Source organism: Ambystoma mexicanum, chromosome 2q, assembly GCF_040938575.1.
Source record: "Ambystoma mexicanum isolate Mex_15411 chromosome 2q, UKY_AmexF1_1, whole genome shotgun sequence".
Classification (NCBI taxonomy): Eukaryota; Metazoa; Chordata; class Amphibia; order Caudata; family Ambystomatidae; genus Ambystoma; species Ambystoma mexicanum.
This window is the reverse complement of record NC_090924.1, coordinates 240,873,909-240,893,219: the sequence shown is the minus strand read 5'-3', so window position 1 is coordinate 240,893,219 and position 19,311 is coordinate 240,873,909. Positions and strand designations below refer to the sequence as shown.

The 19,311-nt window shown below is 48.4% G+C and overlaps 1 protein-coding gene across 1 annotated transcript in view; it reads left to right on the top strand.

Moving 5' to 3' along the window:
* UNKL (unk like zinc finger) overlaps positions 1-19,311 on the top strand; it is a 1,575,372-nt gene that overhangs the window by 976,999 nt on the left and 579,062 nt on the right. The window contains exon 9 of the mRNA XM_069647206.1: positions 17,791-17,856. Coding sequence (XP_069503307.1) covers positions 17,791-17,856 — 66 coding nt within the window. The remainder of the gene's footprint in view (positions 1-17,790; positions 17,857-19,311) is intronic.

Here is a 19,311-nt window from a genome sequence, read left to right as displayed (position 1 = left end):
AGTTCCTCATAAGAACGAGAGTCCTTGTCCCCAGAGGGGGAGTCTCTCCCGGTGAGGTCCCACTCACCTCTACACCAGAGAGGGTATTGCATAGTGGGCTCACCTCCCAAGCCTCACACGGAAAAGCTCACCTCTGGCGAGCAGTGACAGAGTCCTGCAATTCATCACATCATGCACACTGCCTGATAATTTGGTGTGGGGTCCTTAATGTTGCTTTTGTTCTGATTCTGGATAGACATCCCCCAAGCAGGTAATCCCATTGTGACAAACCCATACACTGTACACTGACAGAATGGATTCAAGAACACAATCTGTATGGTGAACCCACTGCCCGCTATGCAAGGACAACATGTTTTTCCTCTTATTGTCTAGCAATGCAATGTGTGTGATGGTTGGGCACCACACAAGTGTGGGGGAATGACACTATCAGACCATTCCCCTTGAAGCAGTGCATTCCTTGTGTATGTCTAAAGACACCCTGCTTCCTAGATTGGCTGACACATCTCAGTGTTGAGCGATTTTGCAGTGAAAACCGGTCTCCATTGGAGGATTGAGGAATTGTTGCAACACAATGGGTAACATAATCCAAGACACTACCATTTTGGATGCTGTTAAAGTTATGTAGAAGAGGGTAGTGCATGTTAGGAGTTTGGAAAACCCTTTTAAGGGAATTGGAACTATATGAGCAGGAAGTGATGCCTAGGGTAACGCACAATTGCAGTTGAGGCAGAAGTCATTGCCCTGGAAAAGAGTGAAAGGCTAGACACAGTCAACACAAGCTTTTGGGGAATAGCACTCTACCAGATACTTAATGTGACAATACAGAAAAAGTGACAAGCTCGGCAGCAAATTGGCATGTCGTAAAAGGGAGAAGAGAGTAAAGGCCATCACAGTCCTAAAAGGTGATGATATGAACACTGAATACTCTGGAGGGCGGGAGGTAAAATAAGTGGGCACTGTAGGATTTCTGCAAAATCATTAGAGATGACACATCTATAGATCCAGAGCATATTCAGGATTATCCAGATGAGACTTCACTTCAGGATCCTCATGTTGCAGAGACTCTGTAGAAGCCAATCACACTACACACAATCTATCAAGCTTCCTAAAACATGGAAAATCCTGGTAAAATAGTTTGTCCCATTCATTGTTTTTATACATCTTGTCTGGCCTTGCTTGTTTCCATATTGCAGTTTTTTTTGAGGGAGCACATGATATGAGCCAGCTACCTCCCGCAACGAGTCAAACCACAGAAACAGTGCTTCTGAACACTGACAAATGTTAAATGTTGCTAGCATCGCATAGGCCACTTTGATTATTAATCATAAACCTTGTGTTCCACCTATGAAATCTCAACCAACTTACTGCACATATTTAGCCCAATATGAGATCCCTTAGCTCTGCAAATGTTCTTTGGTCCATTGTTTTAATTGTTGTCTTTTTATCAATGATCTAAAAAGAAACTGATGGCACTGTTTTGCTTTCACTCTGTTGTGGTGCTAAATGGTAGCCATCCTGCCCGTTAACAAGTATCTGGCCAAGCCGAATGTATAGGGACCTATGAGGATGTGTTAATGCTCATCTACCCATCTACAGTTAGAAAACTGGTCTCTGAGTGAGGAGCAGTTGTGAAAGCTGGGTTTGAATAAAAGTCCTTTTTTAATTGACCTTCTGTATTTTTAGTATTTTATGCAGTATGGGCTTTATGTATGCTTTAATCAGCATTTTGCCCTGCACTGTAGCCACAGAGGGGGAATGCTGCATTCTCCAGCATGGGGTCTGGCATGGATTCACATGCTCATGAATATTCCCCGTCGTCAGGCTGGGAATCCTCGGTAAAGAAAAAACCAGTATCAGTTTCGTTTCTGATCTGTCTTTCGTAGTAATAACCAATCACTGGTCTCTGCGTCATACTGACCACAGCCAATGACTGCCCTCTACCTAAGCACCGCCTCTGGCAGCCATCTTCAGATTTTTACCGCACGTTCATGTGTTGGGATCCTCGTGCTATTGCTCTCGAGCGTTAGTGCTTTTTTCGTGCTTTTTCACAAAAAAAAAAAAAAAACTTTGATTCTTTCGGTCAAAAGAGCCTCAAGCTCCACCGATCCTACATCCGATCAACGGGGACCCGTGTCGGATTCATCTGTGCCCCTCAAGGGTGAAGATTTCGTCGAGCTACGCTTCGGAGGACTCCAGAAGCTTCTCAGGCCCGGTCTCGGAGATGGCCCAGGAGAAGGGAAGCTCGACGCCCGGAAAGCTGTTCAGGGTCTGCCCTGGATGCCAGCTGCAGATCGTCTTCAAGGAGGACGAACACTCTTTCTGCCTTTACTGCCTTCATGAGGACAAGACGCACGTGGAGAAGGACTGTGCGTTTTGCGGCAACATGTCAGAACGGACCATGAAGGACCGCCATCAACGTCTCGCCAACTGGCTGGAGGGTAAGAGCCCGTCTGGCGAGAAGAAGAAGAAATCCGAGCGGTCTTCTAAGACCTTTGAGGGCGCCCCGGCGACGGGGGCCCAACATAAGGCCAAGCACCGCGAGTCCGCTGGCACCGGGAGCGCCGAACGGTCGGGCTCTACGGGCGCCAGGCAGGGCGCACCCTCCCCGGCACCATCAACCACGAGCCAACGCTCTGGGTCGGGTAAGAGGAAGGCCGAGCACCCGGCGAAGCTCCTGGAGAGGCCCCGGTCGAGCTCTAAGGCAGAGGAGGAGCGTGGCAGTGCCCCCTCCCTCAAGGATAAGGCGGTGAGCGCACCTAAGGTGGTGAAGGCCTTGATCCATCCGACCAAGCCCTCTATCGAAACGGTCGCGGCGGCCCTGGCTCAGCCTGTGGTGGCTACACCAGTGGTGGCGACCTCAGGGCCCAGAATCTCATTGCCTCCGCGGAGGGAGTCTTCCTTTGTGCCCATCGATAGGACCCCCGTGAAACCCTCCGTGGGGAAGAAGAAGGGGGGGCAGGGCGTCGTCGTAGATTCGGCCTCAACCTCAGAAGAGGAGCTGATCGAGGTCTTAAGCCACGGCCTAGGCGTGGAAGAAGGCCAGCCCGTCGGAATGGACCCCGACGCAGGTGACGACGACGACATCGTCGAGGATACCGACGGGGCCCCTGCTCGCCCGTCGGATTCCCCTCTGCCAGCGCCGCAAGACAACTCGGCGGCCATTTTGTTGGCCATACAGTCCTTATGCTCCGAGATAAGGACGAGGCTACCGTTACCGACGGAGGAACCTCTCCCGTCGGGGGATCCAGAACCGGGACCTTCTGGTGTTCCCCCTACCAAGAAAAGAAGGATCCATCCACCACCTCCTTTTCAACCGTCGCGCCCCGTCCAGCCCTCCTCCCCGTCCACCCTAGGGGATGATACGGGGACTGACACGGCAGCGACGGGTACGGACGACGAGGCATACGACGAGGATTTTCCGTCGTCGCCTCCCACCAGGGCTTCTCCGCCCGACGAGATCGGATCTTTCCACTCCATGATCTCCAGGGCTTCCGAGCTTTTCCAACTCTGCCCTGAGGAGAAGAAAAAGGAAGGCTTCCTTTATCAGCGGCGCGAGGCCAAGAGGAAGACGGTCCTCGCAGTGCCTCTGTTGGACGACATTTGGGATGAGGGCCTTTCCCTCCTCAAGAACCCTTCCACGACACCAGCTAGAAGAGACCGGTACGAGAAAAAGTACCGGGTCCCGGACACGGCCCCCCTATGCCTCCGGGCGCAGCCTACCCCGGACTCCGTCTCCGCGGCAGCCAGGAAGAAAGCGGGGGGGGGGTGCGGCCTCCACATCAACTTCCCCGCCGGACGGCGAGGGAAAGAAATTGGATGCTATGGGACGTAGAGTCATCTCGTCGGCAGCGACGACGATTAAAGCGGCCAACGCCTTGGCTATCGTGGCCCGCTACGACAGGGAGCTCTGGTACAAGATAGCTCCCCTGCTGGATTTTCTGCCGGACGACAAGAGGGCGGAGGCCCTTGAGATCCTGCAGGAAGGTGAGGTGGCGTCGGACCACGCCATCACCGTGGCGACGGACATCGCCGACACTGGCTTCCGCCAGCTGGGCAACGGCGTTTGCCTTCGACGTCGTGGATGGCTCAAAGGTACAGACTTTCGGCAGGACGTCCAGACCAGAGTCCTGGACATGCCCTTCGACGGGAACAACCTGTTTGGGAAGACAGTGGACGATTCCCTTCAGGCCATCAAGGCGGATACTGAGACGGCCAGGGCCCTTGGAGTCCTGCAGCAACGACGAACGCCCTTTCGGAGCGGCGGAGGCAAGGGCGCCTCCAAAGGTTCCGGCGGCGGTTTCGCTTCCTACCGTCAAGCGGCCCGCTCGTCGTCGCAAGAGGCCTACAGAGGACGAGGCAAGTCTAGCGGACCCCGCCGTCGTCGCCAAGGAGGTCAAGGCGGCAAGGCCGCGTCCAAGCAGGATTGAACCGGCCGTGGGGTCGGGCCCCCACCGAAGCACCCCGGTGGGAGGCCGGCTGGCGGGCTTCGTCAGCGTGTGGGAGTCCATCTCCACCGACCGTTGGGTGCTGGACGCCCTGGCCCGGGGCCACGCGCTCGAGTTTCAAAGAAGGTGCCCGCGCGTCCCCCCCGTGGCCAGGAAAGAACTTCACGTCCCTCAACTTCTCCTGGAGGTAAAGGCGATGCTCAGAAAGGGCGCCATCGAACTCGTCCCAAAGAGGCTTCGGGGCTCCGGAGTCTACTCGCGATACTTCCTCGTGAAGAAGAAGACGGGAGGATGGCGCCCCATCCTAGACCTGCGACGTCTGAACAAGTTCATCAAGGCGCAGAAGTTCCGGATGGTCACCCTCCAGCACGTCCTGGGTCAGCTGGAGGAAGGAGACTTCCTATCGTCGTTGGATTTGGAGGATGCCTACTTCCACATTCCCATCCTAAAGGGGCACCGAAAATTCCTCAGATTCGTGGTCCAAGGGCGTCATTACCAGTTCAAAGCCCTTCCCTTCGGACTACGGTCGGCACCCAGGGTATTCACCAAGTGCCTCGCACCGGTGGCGGCGCAGCTGCGCCGCGAGGGGATTCACGTCTACCCCTACCTGGACGACTGGCTCATCCGCGCCAAGACGAGGGAGCTCGCCGTGGTCCACACGGCAAGGACCGTCCAACTCCTCACGGACCTGGGATTCTCCGTGAACTACGCCAAATCCCACCTGGTGCCCGCGCAAGTCGCACTGTTTCTGGGAGCGAGGCTCGACACAGTGTCCCTTCTGGCCTCCCCGTCGGAGGAGAGGACCAGGACCATCTTGGGCAAGGTGCAACGGATGTTGGTGGCCGACGCGGCCAAGGTGAGGTCCATCAAGTCCCTCCTCGGGATGATGTCTTCCTGCATCTACCTCATTCCCATGTGCAGGCTCCGGATGCGCCCGTTGCAAGAATTCCTGGATGCGCGCTGGATCCAGACCACGGGCAGCTTCGAGGAAAGGATCAAGCTCGACGAGAGTTTCCGACGAGCGATACGGTGGTGGGGCACCCGCGCGCATCTGACGGCGGGCATGGACTTCCAGACCCCAGCCCACCAGGAGACTGTGACCACGGATGCCTCCCTGGAAGGGTGGGGAGCGCACACCGAAAATCTGCACGCAAGGGGACTCTGGCTCCCGACGGAGAAGTCCCTGCATATCAACGTCCTGGAGCTCCGGGCAGTGTTTTGGGCCCTCAGGTCCTTCCTTCCGTGCCTCAAGGGCAAGGTGGTGAGGATCTTCACCGACAACACCACCACCATGTTTTACATCAGGAAACAGGGCGGAACCAGGTCCCCAGCGCTGTCCAAGGAGGCGCAGGACCTGTGGCATTGGGCCGTCGCCCAAGGGATTTTTCTGGTGCCGTTTCATCTGGCAGGGATAAAAAACACCATCGCCGACTCACTCAGCAGGGAGCTGCGCTCGTGCCACGAGTGGGAACTACGGCAGGATCTGGTGGATCGCCTCTTCCGACGGTGGGGCACACCCCAGATCGACCTGTTCGCGACGGCGACGAACACCAAGTGCCGGAGGTTCGCCAGCAGGTTTCCCCAGACGAGGAGCATGGGCGATGCTTTCTCGTTCCCCTGGGAGGGCCTGTTCCTCTACGCGTTCCCTCCCTTGCCTCTGCTAATCCGGCTTGTCAACCAGCTCAAGAGGTCACGGTGCAGGATGATCCTCGTCGCACCTGCGTGGCCGAGGCAGATATGGTTCCCGGACCTTCTGGACTTGTCAGCGTCCCCGCCGATCAAGCTGCCGGCGGACGCGGATCTACTCTCCAGGGAAGGAGGCGCCATCCTCCACCACGACCCGAAGTCGCTGAACTTGCAGGCCTGGCTCCTGCAGCGCTAGAGTTTGGAGGATACGACATACCGGCCGATTGCAGAGAGGTTCTTGCAAAGGCCAGGGCGTCCTCGACTCTTAAATGCTACGGACACAAATGGAAGAGGTTCTCTGTCTGGTGCCACGCACAGAAGATTAACCCTCTACGGATTACGGCTCCCCAAGTACTGCCGTACCTGCTGACGCTGGCCAAAGCTGGTCTGGCACACGCGTCCATCAAGATTCATCTTGCTGCGATCTCCCGATACACCAGAACCACGGGGCGGACGTCCTTGTGGTCTCATCGTCTGGTGAAAGAGTTCATGAAGGGACTGTTCAGATCGTTCCCGCCGGTGAAGGCCCCGGCCCCGGCGTGGGAGCTCAACGTGGTGCTGACCAAGCTCATGGGACCTCCGTTCGAGCCTCTGCACTCGGCCCCGTTGAAGTTTCTATCGTGGAAAACAGCTTTTCTTGTGGCCATCACCTCCGCACGACGAGTGGGAGAGATCCAGGCCCTTTCCTGCAAGGCCCCGTACTTGACTTTCCACGACACGAGGGTACTGCTCAGGACGCACCCCTCCTTCATGCCCAAGGTGCCTTCGGACTTCCATCTCAACGAACCCTTGGTGTTGCCTGTGTTCTTCCCGTCGCCTTCGTCGCCGGCTGAGAGGACTTTGCACTCGCTGGATGTGGCTAGAGCGCTGAAGTTCTACGTAGACCGCACAAAGTGTTTTCGGAAGACGTCACAACTCTTTGTGAACTTTGGACCTGTCAATCAGGGGAAGGCTCTCTCGAAGGCTTCCATTTCCAGATGGCTCTCCGGCTGTATCATGTACTGTCATCGGTTGGCAAACCGACCGCTGCCTGGCCGTCCGAGAGCCCATTCCACCAGAGCGATCGCAGCTACCACGGCGTTCCTATCTGGTGTGCCCCTGCTGGACATATGCAGGGCTGCTACGTGGAGGTCGACGCACACCTTCACGAAATTCTACTGCGTCGACCGGGATTCCAGGGAGGAGTCCAGGGTCGGCCAAGCAGTGCTGCGCAACCTGTTCGCCTGAGGTGAGCCTGGTGAGGAGGTAAGATGCTTAATGTTGAGTTTATGTGATGCTTAATGTTGAGCCTTTGCCACCACCCGTGGTTGTGCATGTGTGTACTGCTATGTATTCTTTATTCATGAGCATGTGAATCCATGCCAGACCCCATGCTGGAGAAGGAACAAGTTACTTACCTGTAACTGTTGTTCTCCAGCATGGGTCTGGCATGGATTCACATGCGAACCCTCCCGCCTACCCCTCTGCGGCTCTTCACTTGGTCATACTGCCACTTCACGTGCTTCCAAATCTGAAGATGGCTGCCAGAGGCGGTGCTTAGGTAGAGGGCAGTCATTGGCTGTGGTCAGTATGACGCAGAGACCAGTGATTGGTTATTACTACGAAAGACAGATCAGAAACGAAACTGATACTGGTTTTTTCTTTACCGAGGATTCCCAGCCTGACGACGGGGAATATTCATGAGCATGTGAATCCATGCCAGACCCATGCTGGAGAACAACAGTTACAGGTAAGTAACTTGTTCCTTGTGCAGGTTTAGCCTATCCTGTGATCAAAACTCTGGATTTGTGCCCCTCTGATCCAATGCCGCTTTTTTGTTGCTTCATCGCAAACAGCAAAATACAAAACTAGACAATAGGCGTTACACTACAGTACTATTTGGCACAACAGTTAACCTTGCTGCTTGCTTGGCCTCAGGGTTTTGTCTGCTGACTTAGATGGAAAGAAGGATTGCCTCCAACTACATCAAGTTACCCAGGACAAGTAATCCGTACATGCATTAACTTAGGTTTTTGGTCTCCTTGACATCCAAAACAGATTTATTTCACTAAATACTAATAAAAACTAATAATAATGAGCTGATTTGAAACACAAGGAACAACTTTGGTGAACCTTAGAGTACTGGAGCTGTATTAATAGTGGTGTATGCTCAGCAGTTTATAACATGTAATTGATTGTTTAGATCCATTTTACTTGAATTGCACTACTGTATAGAAAATCGACCCGCATTCTTAATACTCATCTTAAAACTCTGTTTAATGTCAATTTACAGATATTTTTTCATTCTCCACAGGTACTCTCCCACTGCAGTTTTTCTATATGGACATAGATATACTTCAGGCATAGTTGAATAAATGTATACAGTAACAAAATGGCACACGGTACAAGCTGAATTGAATCCACTTTCATCCATGGAAAGTTCCATCTGGGGAGAGGTGGTTTGTGTGGTATTTCTGTGAGAGTGGTGGGCTGGCTCAAGTTGGGTGTGAGCAGCACTTGTCTGACTAAAAGGGGAATATGTTGGAAGCAATACAATATTTGCCCTAGATTACAAAACTCACTGTCCCCTCCCATGAAAAGTGAAGAATAAGTCTTATCATATTAGTGAAGGTTACTTTGTATCTATTGGGCATAGTCATCTGTTTTATCTCAATTTATTTCACTGATTTAATTATAACATGTTATTTCCATACAAGTTCTTCTTAACACATCATGGCAACTATATAGCAATTAATACTAATGAGGGAGTTTCATACACGGGAAGTATACTCAGTGTAGAATACATTGATGTGCTTTTTAATGACTAGAAATTGATGGTATTACACAGCTAATGAATTATGTTGTGACACTGATGATGTCACGTTGATGACATCATCACGTTATGATGAATGTTATGACTCCATTTGCGATCTACATTACCACAGGAAAACGAACATGGCTTTTCTTGCCAGTTTGTGGAAAGAGCTTGTTGAGGAATTATGTAATTCTGGGGAAGGTAAGGACGAACATTAGGGCACTCTCTGTAGGGATTTGGGAATTGGGATGAATACTTTTTTGTTTATTTTATTTTTAATTTATTTAGTTTTATAGATTGGTGATACCTGAAGGGAGAATTAAAAAAGAAAAGTAATTGAAGATTTGAAATTATATTGGGTGGCTTCTTGAGCTGGTAAAACCACATTTATTAATACTATCAAAAGCATAAAACGACTATACATGAATTATGATTGTATATATAATTTTCTAGACTGATTTCTTACCTGAACGGAAGACATATTTAAGAGACAGAGAAACAGAAGGTTAGTGTAATTAATTTTTATAGAGAATAACAGATCAATGAATGAGATAGATAGTAATTCTTTACTATTTTAATTAGTTAACAGGAAGACAGGGCAGACACTCCTGAAGATGGGTCGAAGAACCTGAAACATGTAGAGAAGCTTAGTTACTGAAGGAGAACTTTCTAACTACGTCTGGGAATTTGTCGACTTTGAAATTTTAAATCTAAGAAAGAACATTTTTCTTTTTTTGTAAATCGATTTACTAAGTGTTAAGCACCCGTTCCAAGGGCTGGAACTGGTGTTAATGGCCCAGTGCCCACGTTAAATGCCCTCGCTGCACTCTGTCATTTTTCTCCGGCCCCGGCCGTTAACACCAGTTCCATCCGTTACAACGGATGCTTAACTCTATTAGCACCCATTCCATGGGCTGGGATGTGGCTAACTGGAAAGTATTTTCTTTCGGTGAACGGGTCAATGAAAGAAAATACTATATACACATGGCAGCCATGGAGTATGAAGGCGGGCTCCGTACAGAGCCCCTCTTCCATTTCCATGGCGGTGAAACGGAGCAAGGGCAGTAGCTGCAGGAGCTGCGATGGTGGCACCCGCCGCTGCAGCAACAAAATCAGGTGAGGCTTGGGGGTGTGCAAACAAATTATTGCTGGGTCGGTGGGGGGAAGATGGTTGGCTAACCGGCCATCAGGCGGCTTGGAACGTGGGCTTAGATGAGCAGTTTCAGACTGTGTTCCGTGCCTCCTGATTGGCTTGCTCCCCTGCCAAGAGTGCTAATTGAAATTAGTGGTTATACTAAATTGAGATTGTATAGTGATCAATATTGTTTTGCATGACAAAATATTGGGATACAAGAGAGTCTATGTTGAGAAATGGATATTTATAATATTAGAGAGTGATTATTTAGAAATAAAAATTGACAACCAGAAATATATCTTTGATGTGTAGTTACATGATGCAATTATAAGAACAATATTTGTGAGATATTTAGGAGTTCAACTGGAATCCTCTTTTTGTTTTAAAATTGTTCATATACATTATCATGCCATATGACATATGGTACACAAATATATCTGTTGGTTACATAACACACACCTAGATGTTTGTAGGATTCTGGCCAGGGATCCAGAGATTAACAGTTAAAACCATTAGTCTGAGGTCCATATACTACTTTACTTATGATAAATAATTTGAAATGTTATACCTTGAAAGTTGTGAACAACCTTATTTCAAACTGTCTTTCCTACTTACCATAATATCTGCTGGAAGGGTGCGTAACTGCATAATTTTTCAGCTAAAAAAAATGTATACTTTGTGCAGTGAAATTGTGGTGGTTGGAGACAAATGTAGTGTTGGTACCTAAAGTTGCCACTGACTTTCATCTGAATAATCGGTCAATCTCCTGGCATGCTTCGGAAAATAATCCTCATCACTTGAATAGTTTCTCATGGAGAAACAGATATTATTTACAAAAAAGAGCTGATTAGCTGTAGATGGCATTTGGGTTTCTACAACCAGAGCGTACCAAGGAGAGCCAGTTTCTTAAAAATCTGTCTGCGGGTGGGTTGTAGCCTGCACTGAACCTTTGCCTCCAAATGCAAAATGGGCATTGCCAAGATGTCCCAGAACACTGTATACCAGAGGAAATACCACAATGGTAGCTTTACGGAGCATTGCTGAACATTTACAAAGCAGAATGCTTTTGGGACTTTGAGCAAAGTTACTCACTACCGCAGAACTTTAGGAACTGTGACAGTATGGGTTTGAAAGTGCTTTTGTGAACTGTCGGATGTTGAAGATCTTTGTTTGGGAGGGGGTTATGTAGATTCCTCCAGGGTTTCCCCTCCTCCCTGCCCCTTTCCCCCTACCCCACTCACCCATGAAGTCCTCTGTGTTAGACAGGGGATTTCGAATAGATTGTGGCCTCCCACGTATACCTCATCTTTGACACTTGTTGTCCAGCTTCAGCTGCTTCGGAAATCTTTTTTGCCAGAGGGCGCTGTGCGTCGATGGCGTTGAGTCAATGTCCCTTGAAGGCCTCCGTAGAGGATGATGTCATCGTAGGCATATATAGCACGAGCAGCGCCTGTTGGCCTCAGTTCTGTTTTTCCGCAACAGTGATAGCTTTGAGCTAAATTCGGCACGCCTCATCTTGTGATTTCTTTGTTACAAACACCTCTCGATAATGTCTTCATCATCAACACCGACGACTCTGAGGTACGGTTTCAAGAAGTGTCGGGATTGTGGGTCAAAAATATCACGCACTGACCCGCTTCGTATCAGTTTGTGGTGTCTCGGAGCGGACCACGCAATCTCTGACTGTTCAAAATGCCAGTCCATGACTGGAAAAGCCTTGAGGGAATGGAAGGAGAAGCTGAAGGTAGGAAAAAACCCTAAACAATCTTCTACCTAATCCGTGAAACATTCGACCGACGAGTCGAGAGGCGACTCTCCTCGGAAGAAGATGGCCAAGCGATCCAGGTTGAGGAGCGGCTCACACCACTCTTCTTCGTCCTCGAAGAAATCGAAGAGAAGGCCCTGTAGGTTGCCTTTGTCGACTTCGTCGGACGTTACCCCCGATAGTGTTGCTTGCCCTACTAAGAAGTCCCCGCTGGCCGGGTGGGAAGCCTTCAAGGAAATGCTAAAGATTTTTGAGAAATAAAAAAGACATGCTCCTAGCAAGGTTTCGAGAGAAGCCGGAAAGGAAAGGTCTCGTCTGAAATCCTGCGCACCCTCTAGTCTGGGAAAAAGGCATGATCCGCATCGTGAGCCTTCGAGGCCTCGATCCAATGTTTCATCGAAGGATCATACGAGATACACGGAAAAGTCGAGATCGTAGACTCCATTGACACCTTTGGTGCCGGCAGTGCCTTTGACGCCCACAAAGCCCTCAACATCGACGCCGAAGCCTTCGATGCCAGCCGTGTCACATTTGCCAGCTGTGCCGTCCGTGCAGAGCGCCCCTCCGGCGCCGATAAAGAAAGCATTGACGACGACGAAGCCAATTATGGCAAAACCAGACAAAGTATATGCTCCACTACCTAAAAAGGATTTATTTAAATCTCTTCCTTCGATTTTTGAAGAAGAGCAGTCGAGGATGATGAAGCCCCATTTAGTTTACAATATGATACTCCGAATGTACCAGAGAGTTTTATTTCTGAAGAGTCCAGAATTAAGGACCTGTATGACAACTTGCAAACAGCAAGTGGCATAGATACCTTGCCCGAACTTGAATTTGGAAAGCCAGAGGCTGGGGAGCATGCAGATGCTTCCTACAGACAGATCTTTTGCAAAACTGGTGGAATACATGGGTTGGAGTAGGCCCCCATTACCTTGTGAGCAGGAGAACCACCTCCGCAATCTGATCCTACTTTGCCTTTCCATATTGCATTGCAGAAAAGGGTGGCTATGAATTGGGATACTCCGGAGTCCAATCCGGCAGTTGATAAGAACTTGATTGAAAAATACCACCCTTCCAGTAGTGACCCCGACAAGCGGCGTACCCTAACATCCCTCCTGATGGGGACAACAAACTCATAGATGGCATAGATGGATGGGTGAGGAAGGTATTTTCTGCAGGGGCCATGGCACTAAAATCTGCCAACTCCACTTGTGCGCTCGCAACGTTTTCGTATATGCTATGGGATTTTATTTCCATGGCGGCAGAGCACATTCTCGAAGGCGATTAAAGAGACGGCTTCTTAGCTATTGTTATGGATGGCAAAGAGGCCATGTGCGAGTTTCTTCAATCAGGATTGGATTCTGTGGATAGCATCAGCATAATCATGGCTACCAGCACCGTTAATGCGCACATATGCGTGGTTGAGAAAGTCGGGTTTTGTACGTAATGTGCAATCTAGACTTCTCAACATGTCTTTTGACTGGTCTCACCTTTTTGGCAACAAGGCTGACGAGAGCCTTGAAAAGTTGCAGACCTCAAAGGCGGCAGCCAAATCTTTAGGGGCCGCCTTTTTGTCCTAGTGGGCAACCCTGGAGCGGTAGATCTTTTTGCTACAACTCAATTGGAAGGGCGATAGGAATGGCCAGACAAAGAGGCCAGAGAAGATTTCCTCATGGTGGACGAGGTAGAGGTGCAAAGCCAGCTCAAGCAGCATCCTCCTTACCATCGGCCATATGGCACCTTCCCAAAAGCTCCAGAACATCGGAGCTTTGCTAGATATATCCTTGGGAAAGCGCTCACCCCCCGAGGTGAGGGGCCAAGACATTCTTCATATGGTGACCACATTTCGGAATGCCCAGTGTCTACCGGCCTTCGATTTTCTGAGGTTGCTCGGCCTCATAGCATCCTGCATTTTTCTGGTGCCAGAGGCACGCCTGAGAATGAGATGAAACAACAGTGCGAACTGTATTGCACCACGGAATTTCCCCCAAAAGGAGCTCTAGGAGATGCGTTCATAGTGGGCTGGGAATTTCCACTCCTGTACGCGTTTCCTCCAGTCCCGGTCATCCGTCATGTGATCAGGAGGTTGAGAAGGTTCAGGAAACACATGATGCCAATAGCCCCAGATTGGGCCAGGAGGACGTGGTACCCGGACCTTCTGGACATGTCCATCTGTCCTCCAATGTGTCTTCCACAAAGAGAGGACCTTCTCAAGTTCTCCATCCAGACGTCAAGACTTGCAACCTTCACGCTTGGTTTCTGAAAGGCTGAGATATAAGGATTGGGTCCTCTCAGATGACGTTATAGAGGTGTTGCTTTCGGCCAGAAGACCAGCAACAAAGTTTTTATACTGTTGCCGTTGGAATGAATTCTACAACTGGTGCAAGGAAAATAATGTAGATCCTTTTCTATGTAAAACACTGGATGCTTTATCCTTTCTTGTACCCTTAGCTAATCTGGAGCTCCAGATTGGTACCAGTAAAGGCTACGTGGCGGCACTGTCCATTTTTAAGCGCTCGTCAGAGGAATGTGATTATTTCAAAATTCCACTCACTAAGGTGTTCCCTCCATCTCCTTTCCAGATTCCAGTTTTGGACCTTAACATGGTTTTAAAATTCCTAATGTGTGCACCCTTTGAACCTCTGCACACGTGTCCTTTAAGGTTATTATATTCTCACAATAGAAGACTCGGGTTGATCGTTTCTATGGGGGATATTGTAGTCAAATATCTAATTCAGAGTTTGAGTTCGCCCTCTTGTGAGGTACTTGAGATTGTTTTAAAAACTGCTTCATAGATGAAAAAATATTTTTTTATTAGATTTCTCTATCCACAGGGTATAAAAAGAGGATACATATATATGTATTTCTATTGGATACTTGTATTCAATTTTCAAAATTTCTTCAGAATTCAGGTCTCCCTTGTTATTTTTTCTGCTCTGGTCTTTTTCATAATTTTTCCAGAGTCCTTTTAGGGATAATGGTGATTCCCATCTTTTTTGAGGGGGAGTCAAAAAATGAGGAGGCCCGACGAGTTTCAGGAAAAAAATATATATCTGCTCGTCTGGGTTTGTTTCTGTTAAAGAAGCCACAAAAGCATCCTATTGGTTGCTCTGACATCAGCCTGTAGAATGAGCGAGTTGCTGGTACTTTCATCCAAGCCACCGTTTACCAGGATAGGGTTGTTTTGAGGGTCAAACCTACTTTTTTGCCCAAAATCATTTCTGATTTTCATTTAGGTCAGAAAATTGTTCTACCTTCTTTCTATCCCCCACCTCATCTTGGTAAGGAGGGGGAAAGGCTACATAGGTTACACCCTCGTAGAGCGTTAAGCTTATACATTTCAGGAATGTCTAAGTTACGAATTCATGACCAACTCTTCATCAGATACACAGGACACCAGCTGGGTCAGGCTGTTACCAAATAAACCTTATCTAAATGGATATTTCTGACCATATCAGAATGTTAGTCTGGCAGGAAAAGACCCTCCTGAAGGTTTAAGAGCTCACTCCACCAGGGGCATGGCTACTGGTGTCGAGAGCGGATGAGTGTTGAGAGCGGATGAGTGTTGAGAGCGGACGAGTGTTGAGGGCGGACGAGTGTTGAGGGCGGACGAGTGTTGAGGGCGGACGAGTGTTGAGGGCGGACGAGTGTTGAGGGCGGACGAGTGTTGAGGGCGGACGAGTGTTGAGGGCGGACGCGTGTTGAGGGCGGACGCGTGTTGAGGGCCCATGAGTGTTGAGGGCCCATGAGTGTTGAGGGCCCATGAGTGTTGAGGGCCCATGAGTGTTGAGGGCCCATGAGTGTGGAGGGCGGCCGGGTGTGGAGGGCGGCCGGGTGTGGAGGGCGGCCAGGTGTGGAGGGCGGCCTGGTGTGGAGGGCGGCCGGGTGTAGTGAGTGAAGACATGTGTGGAGAGAAGACGTGTGTGGAGAGAAGACGTGTGTGGAGAGAAGACGTGTGTGGAGAGAAGACGTGTGTGGAGAGAAGACGTGTGTGGCGAGAGGACGTGTTGTGGCGAGAGGACGCGTTGTGACAAGAGGACGTGTGTAGCGAGAAGACATGTGTGGCGAGAGGACGTGGGTGGCGAGAGGACGTGGGTGGCGAGAGGACGTGGGTGGCGAGAGGACGTGGGTGGCAAAAGGACATGTGGTGGCAAAAGGACGTGTTGTGGCGAGAGGACGTGTTGTGGCGAGAGGACGTGTGTGGCGTGAGGACGTGTGTGGCGAAACGACATGTGTAGCGAGAGGACGTGTGTGGCGAGAAGACGGGTGGAGGGCCGACGAATGTGCAGAACGGACGAATCGCTTAACTGCATGAAGTCCATATTATACCTAGAATGCATGGATCCTTTAAAAGATCATACCTCATATCACACCCCACGCTTACTCTCTCCTTACACCACCACCCAACTAGAACACAGAGATACTATGACACCATTCGGTATAACTGTTCTCATATCAACATCTGACGCCGCTCACTCCACATCACTCTATGTAATCACTGCTGGTCTCACACCCCCAGCCAGGCGTTCTCCTCAGGCCTTACGCTGCCACTCTCGGTCTGGATAATTCCTGCCAGATTCGAACACATACTCCTGACCTCTCAGCCACCACACCTACCGCTATGAAGCAGCTTCCACAGGAAATTTCGCACCAGCTGCACACATACCAGATGCGCACTCGCACCTATTGGACCCTCTCTCCTCCCTCTACTGACTAGAACTTCGGTTCCCAAGGGCGTTCAACCTACCAGCGCCTTCAGACCATACCAATGGTATATAAGGCGCTATATAAGTGCAAAATAACATAACATAACATCTACAGCCCTTCAAAAGGGCGTACCAATTAGAAACATTTGTGAAGCAGCAACATGGTCTTTCATCCACAGGTTCACTAAGCATTATTGCCTGGAGTCTTCCCTTGTTCAGGTGGTACTTTCGGCAAGGCAGTCCTTCACTCTGTCCGTGAAAATGTGTGAATTATAATTCTACTTCCTCCTCCAAACCAAATACTGCTTTGGGAGTCTGTCAAAGAGGAGTAATACGTGGGAGGACACAATCCATTCGAAGAACAAGTTACTTACCTCTGGTAACATTCTTTCGACTAGATGTTCCTCCCACGTATTCCTCATCGCCCTCCCATCCTACCCCATAGTAAAATTTCCCATGCTATTACAGCTTCTGTTCCATCAAGGCTGAGTACGGTCTCGCTCATGTTTTACGGGTATCTCTGCTGCAAGAGGAAGAAAAACAGAACTGAGGCCAATGGGCGCTGCGCGTGCTATATATGTCTTCGATGACATCCTCGACGAAGGCCTTCGAGGGACATCGACTCGACGCCATTGACGCACAGCGTCGTCTGCCTAATTTATTTTCAGAAGCAGCTGAAGATGGACAACAAGTGTCAAAGATGAGGAATGCGTGGGCGGAAGATCCAGTCGAAAAAAAGTTACCAGGGGTAAGCAACTTGTTCTTCTTCCCAGAGGTAATATTTTTCTTCTATTACAACTTTTACATCCTTGGATGATTGTTCCAGAGCATATCCCAAATTTGGCAGAGCTGTTCTTTGCACAAAATTTAATTAAAGCCTTTAATGAGTATACACTGCAGTTTCTTGTAAAAGTTATTTCGTTTGGTTATTCTCAATGTTTTCATTTTTTATAGTGGCAAGATTAACTGAGAAATAACATGATTTTTAAAGTGCTACTATCTGTTCTTTCAATTAAATGGTCAATTAAGATGGACACCACCATTCCTGACTCAACCCCGTTGTATTAAAAAACTAGGACATGAGGCAGAGGTGGTGAGGTGGAAAGGCTGAGGTGTAAAGTTGCTGAATTCTCTAGCCCTTTTACTGGCACCATTTTGAAAAATCTGGATTAAGAGAATCAATGTTTGTTAATAATTGTTTTATTTAATTTCATTCAGTATTTGTATTTTGTATGATTTTGTCTATAACATCTTTTCAGGCAAAACATCACAAGTGCCTGCCTACAGAAAATGTTCAGAAAATGAATGAGCAAGAAAATAAGCAGGTACAGTTAAATAATTTGTTTCTTTTAAATATAATGATGTTTTCAATATATTGAATCATTTTGACTGGGAAATTATAGTTGTGGTAGGTGAATTTAAATGAATACATTATGTAGAACGAACAAATTCCATATCTTGCAGTTGAAATATTTACTTCTCGTGCAAGCATTCTCTCCCGGATTCCTAGATTAATTCTCTTCTTGTATTTGTATTTTTTTAGTATTTATATAGCGCCTTCATCCCAGGTGCTTTTACATAGCAAATCTATCAAACAGTACAATCGTACATGTGAGATTTGAGATAAAATGCACAAAATCAGTCTTGCTGGGACAGATATAATTTCAATGCTTTACGAAATAGGGAATAGAAGTTGACAGACCGGATGGAAAGAGGAAGAAGATTCCAGTGTAAAGGAGCAAGATGTGCAAGTGTACGAAAACTTGATGGTGCACAGGGAGGAGCTGGAACTGTCAATCAGAACCTAGTATTACCTGCGCAGGGAAAGAGGATAGTAGAACGAGACTAATGAGGAAAAATAGTCGGGAGTTAGACCATGAAGAGATTTGAAAATTAAGGAAAGAACATTGAACTTAAGTTGTGCATGGAAGGGAAGCCAACCTAAGGTGTGAAGAGCAGGAGATATAGATTAACGTGGGGTCATGCAAAAAGTACCCTAATTGCAGCATTAAAGATGGATTTTAGAGTAAGAAGTCGAGATACAGGAAGGCCAAACAATGTGGTGGAGTAGTAAAAGAGATGTGAAAATATAAGAGAACATATGAGTAGTTTAGTTGAGTCAAAAGTTAGTAAAGAGCAAACTTTTTTTAATGTTAAATAAATGATACCGACAAGCTTGAAAAGAAATGGAAATATGATGTTTAAAATATAGGGCATAGTCAAAATAGAGCCCCAAGTTACGAGCAGTGGATACAAAGTAGAGCTGAGAGGAAGGAAATGAATGAAATGGAGGAGGAATCATAGAAGGAATAATAGTAGAGGGAAAAAGAGAAGTTCCATTTTTGCAGTATTAAGACTAAGATAATGGGTAGCCATCCATGTTGTTATGGCCATTAAGCATGCAGAAAGCTGAGTGTGAATATCAGAAGAAAAAGAGGAGAGTGATAGGAAGAGCTGAGTATCATCAGCATAGAAGTGGTGAAAAAGACCAAAAGTGGAAATTATGTTTGCAAGAGGAGAAGTGTAGAGAAAAAAGGAAAGGTCTAAAACTGACCCTTGTGGAACACTGTGGGCAAGAGGATAGGAATCAGAAGTCGTTCCACCCCAGGAAACGGAGAATGTTTGATTGGATAAGTAGGATTTAAACAAGGAGAGGACAGAACCAGAAAAACCAGAAAATGATGGGGCGGCTAGAAGAAGTTGGTGATCGACCATATCAAAACCAGCAGAAAGATCCAGTAGGATAAGAATAGAGGTATGTTTTAGAATACCGATTTGTG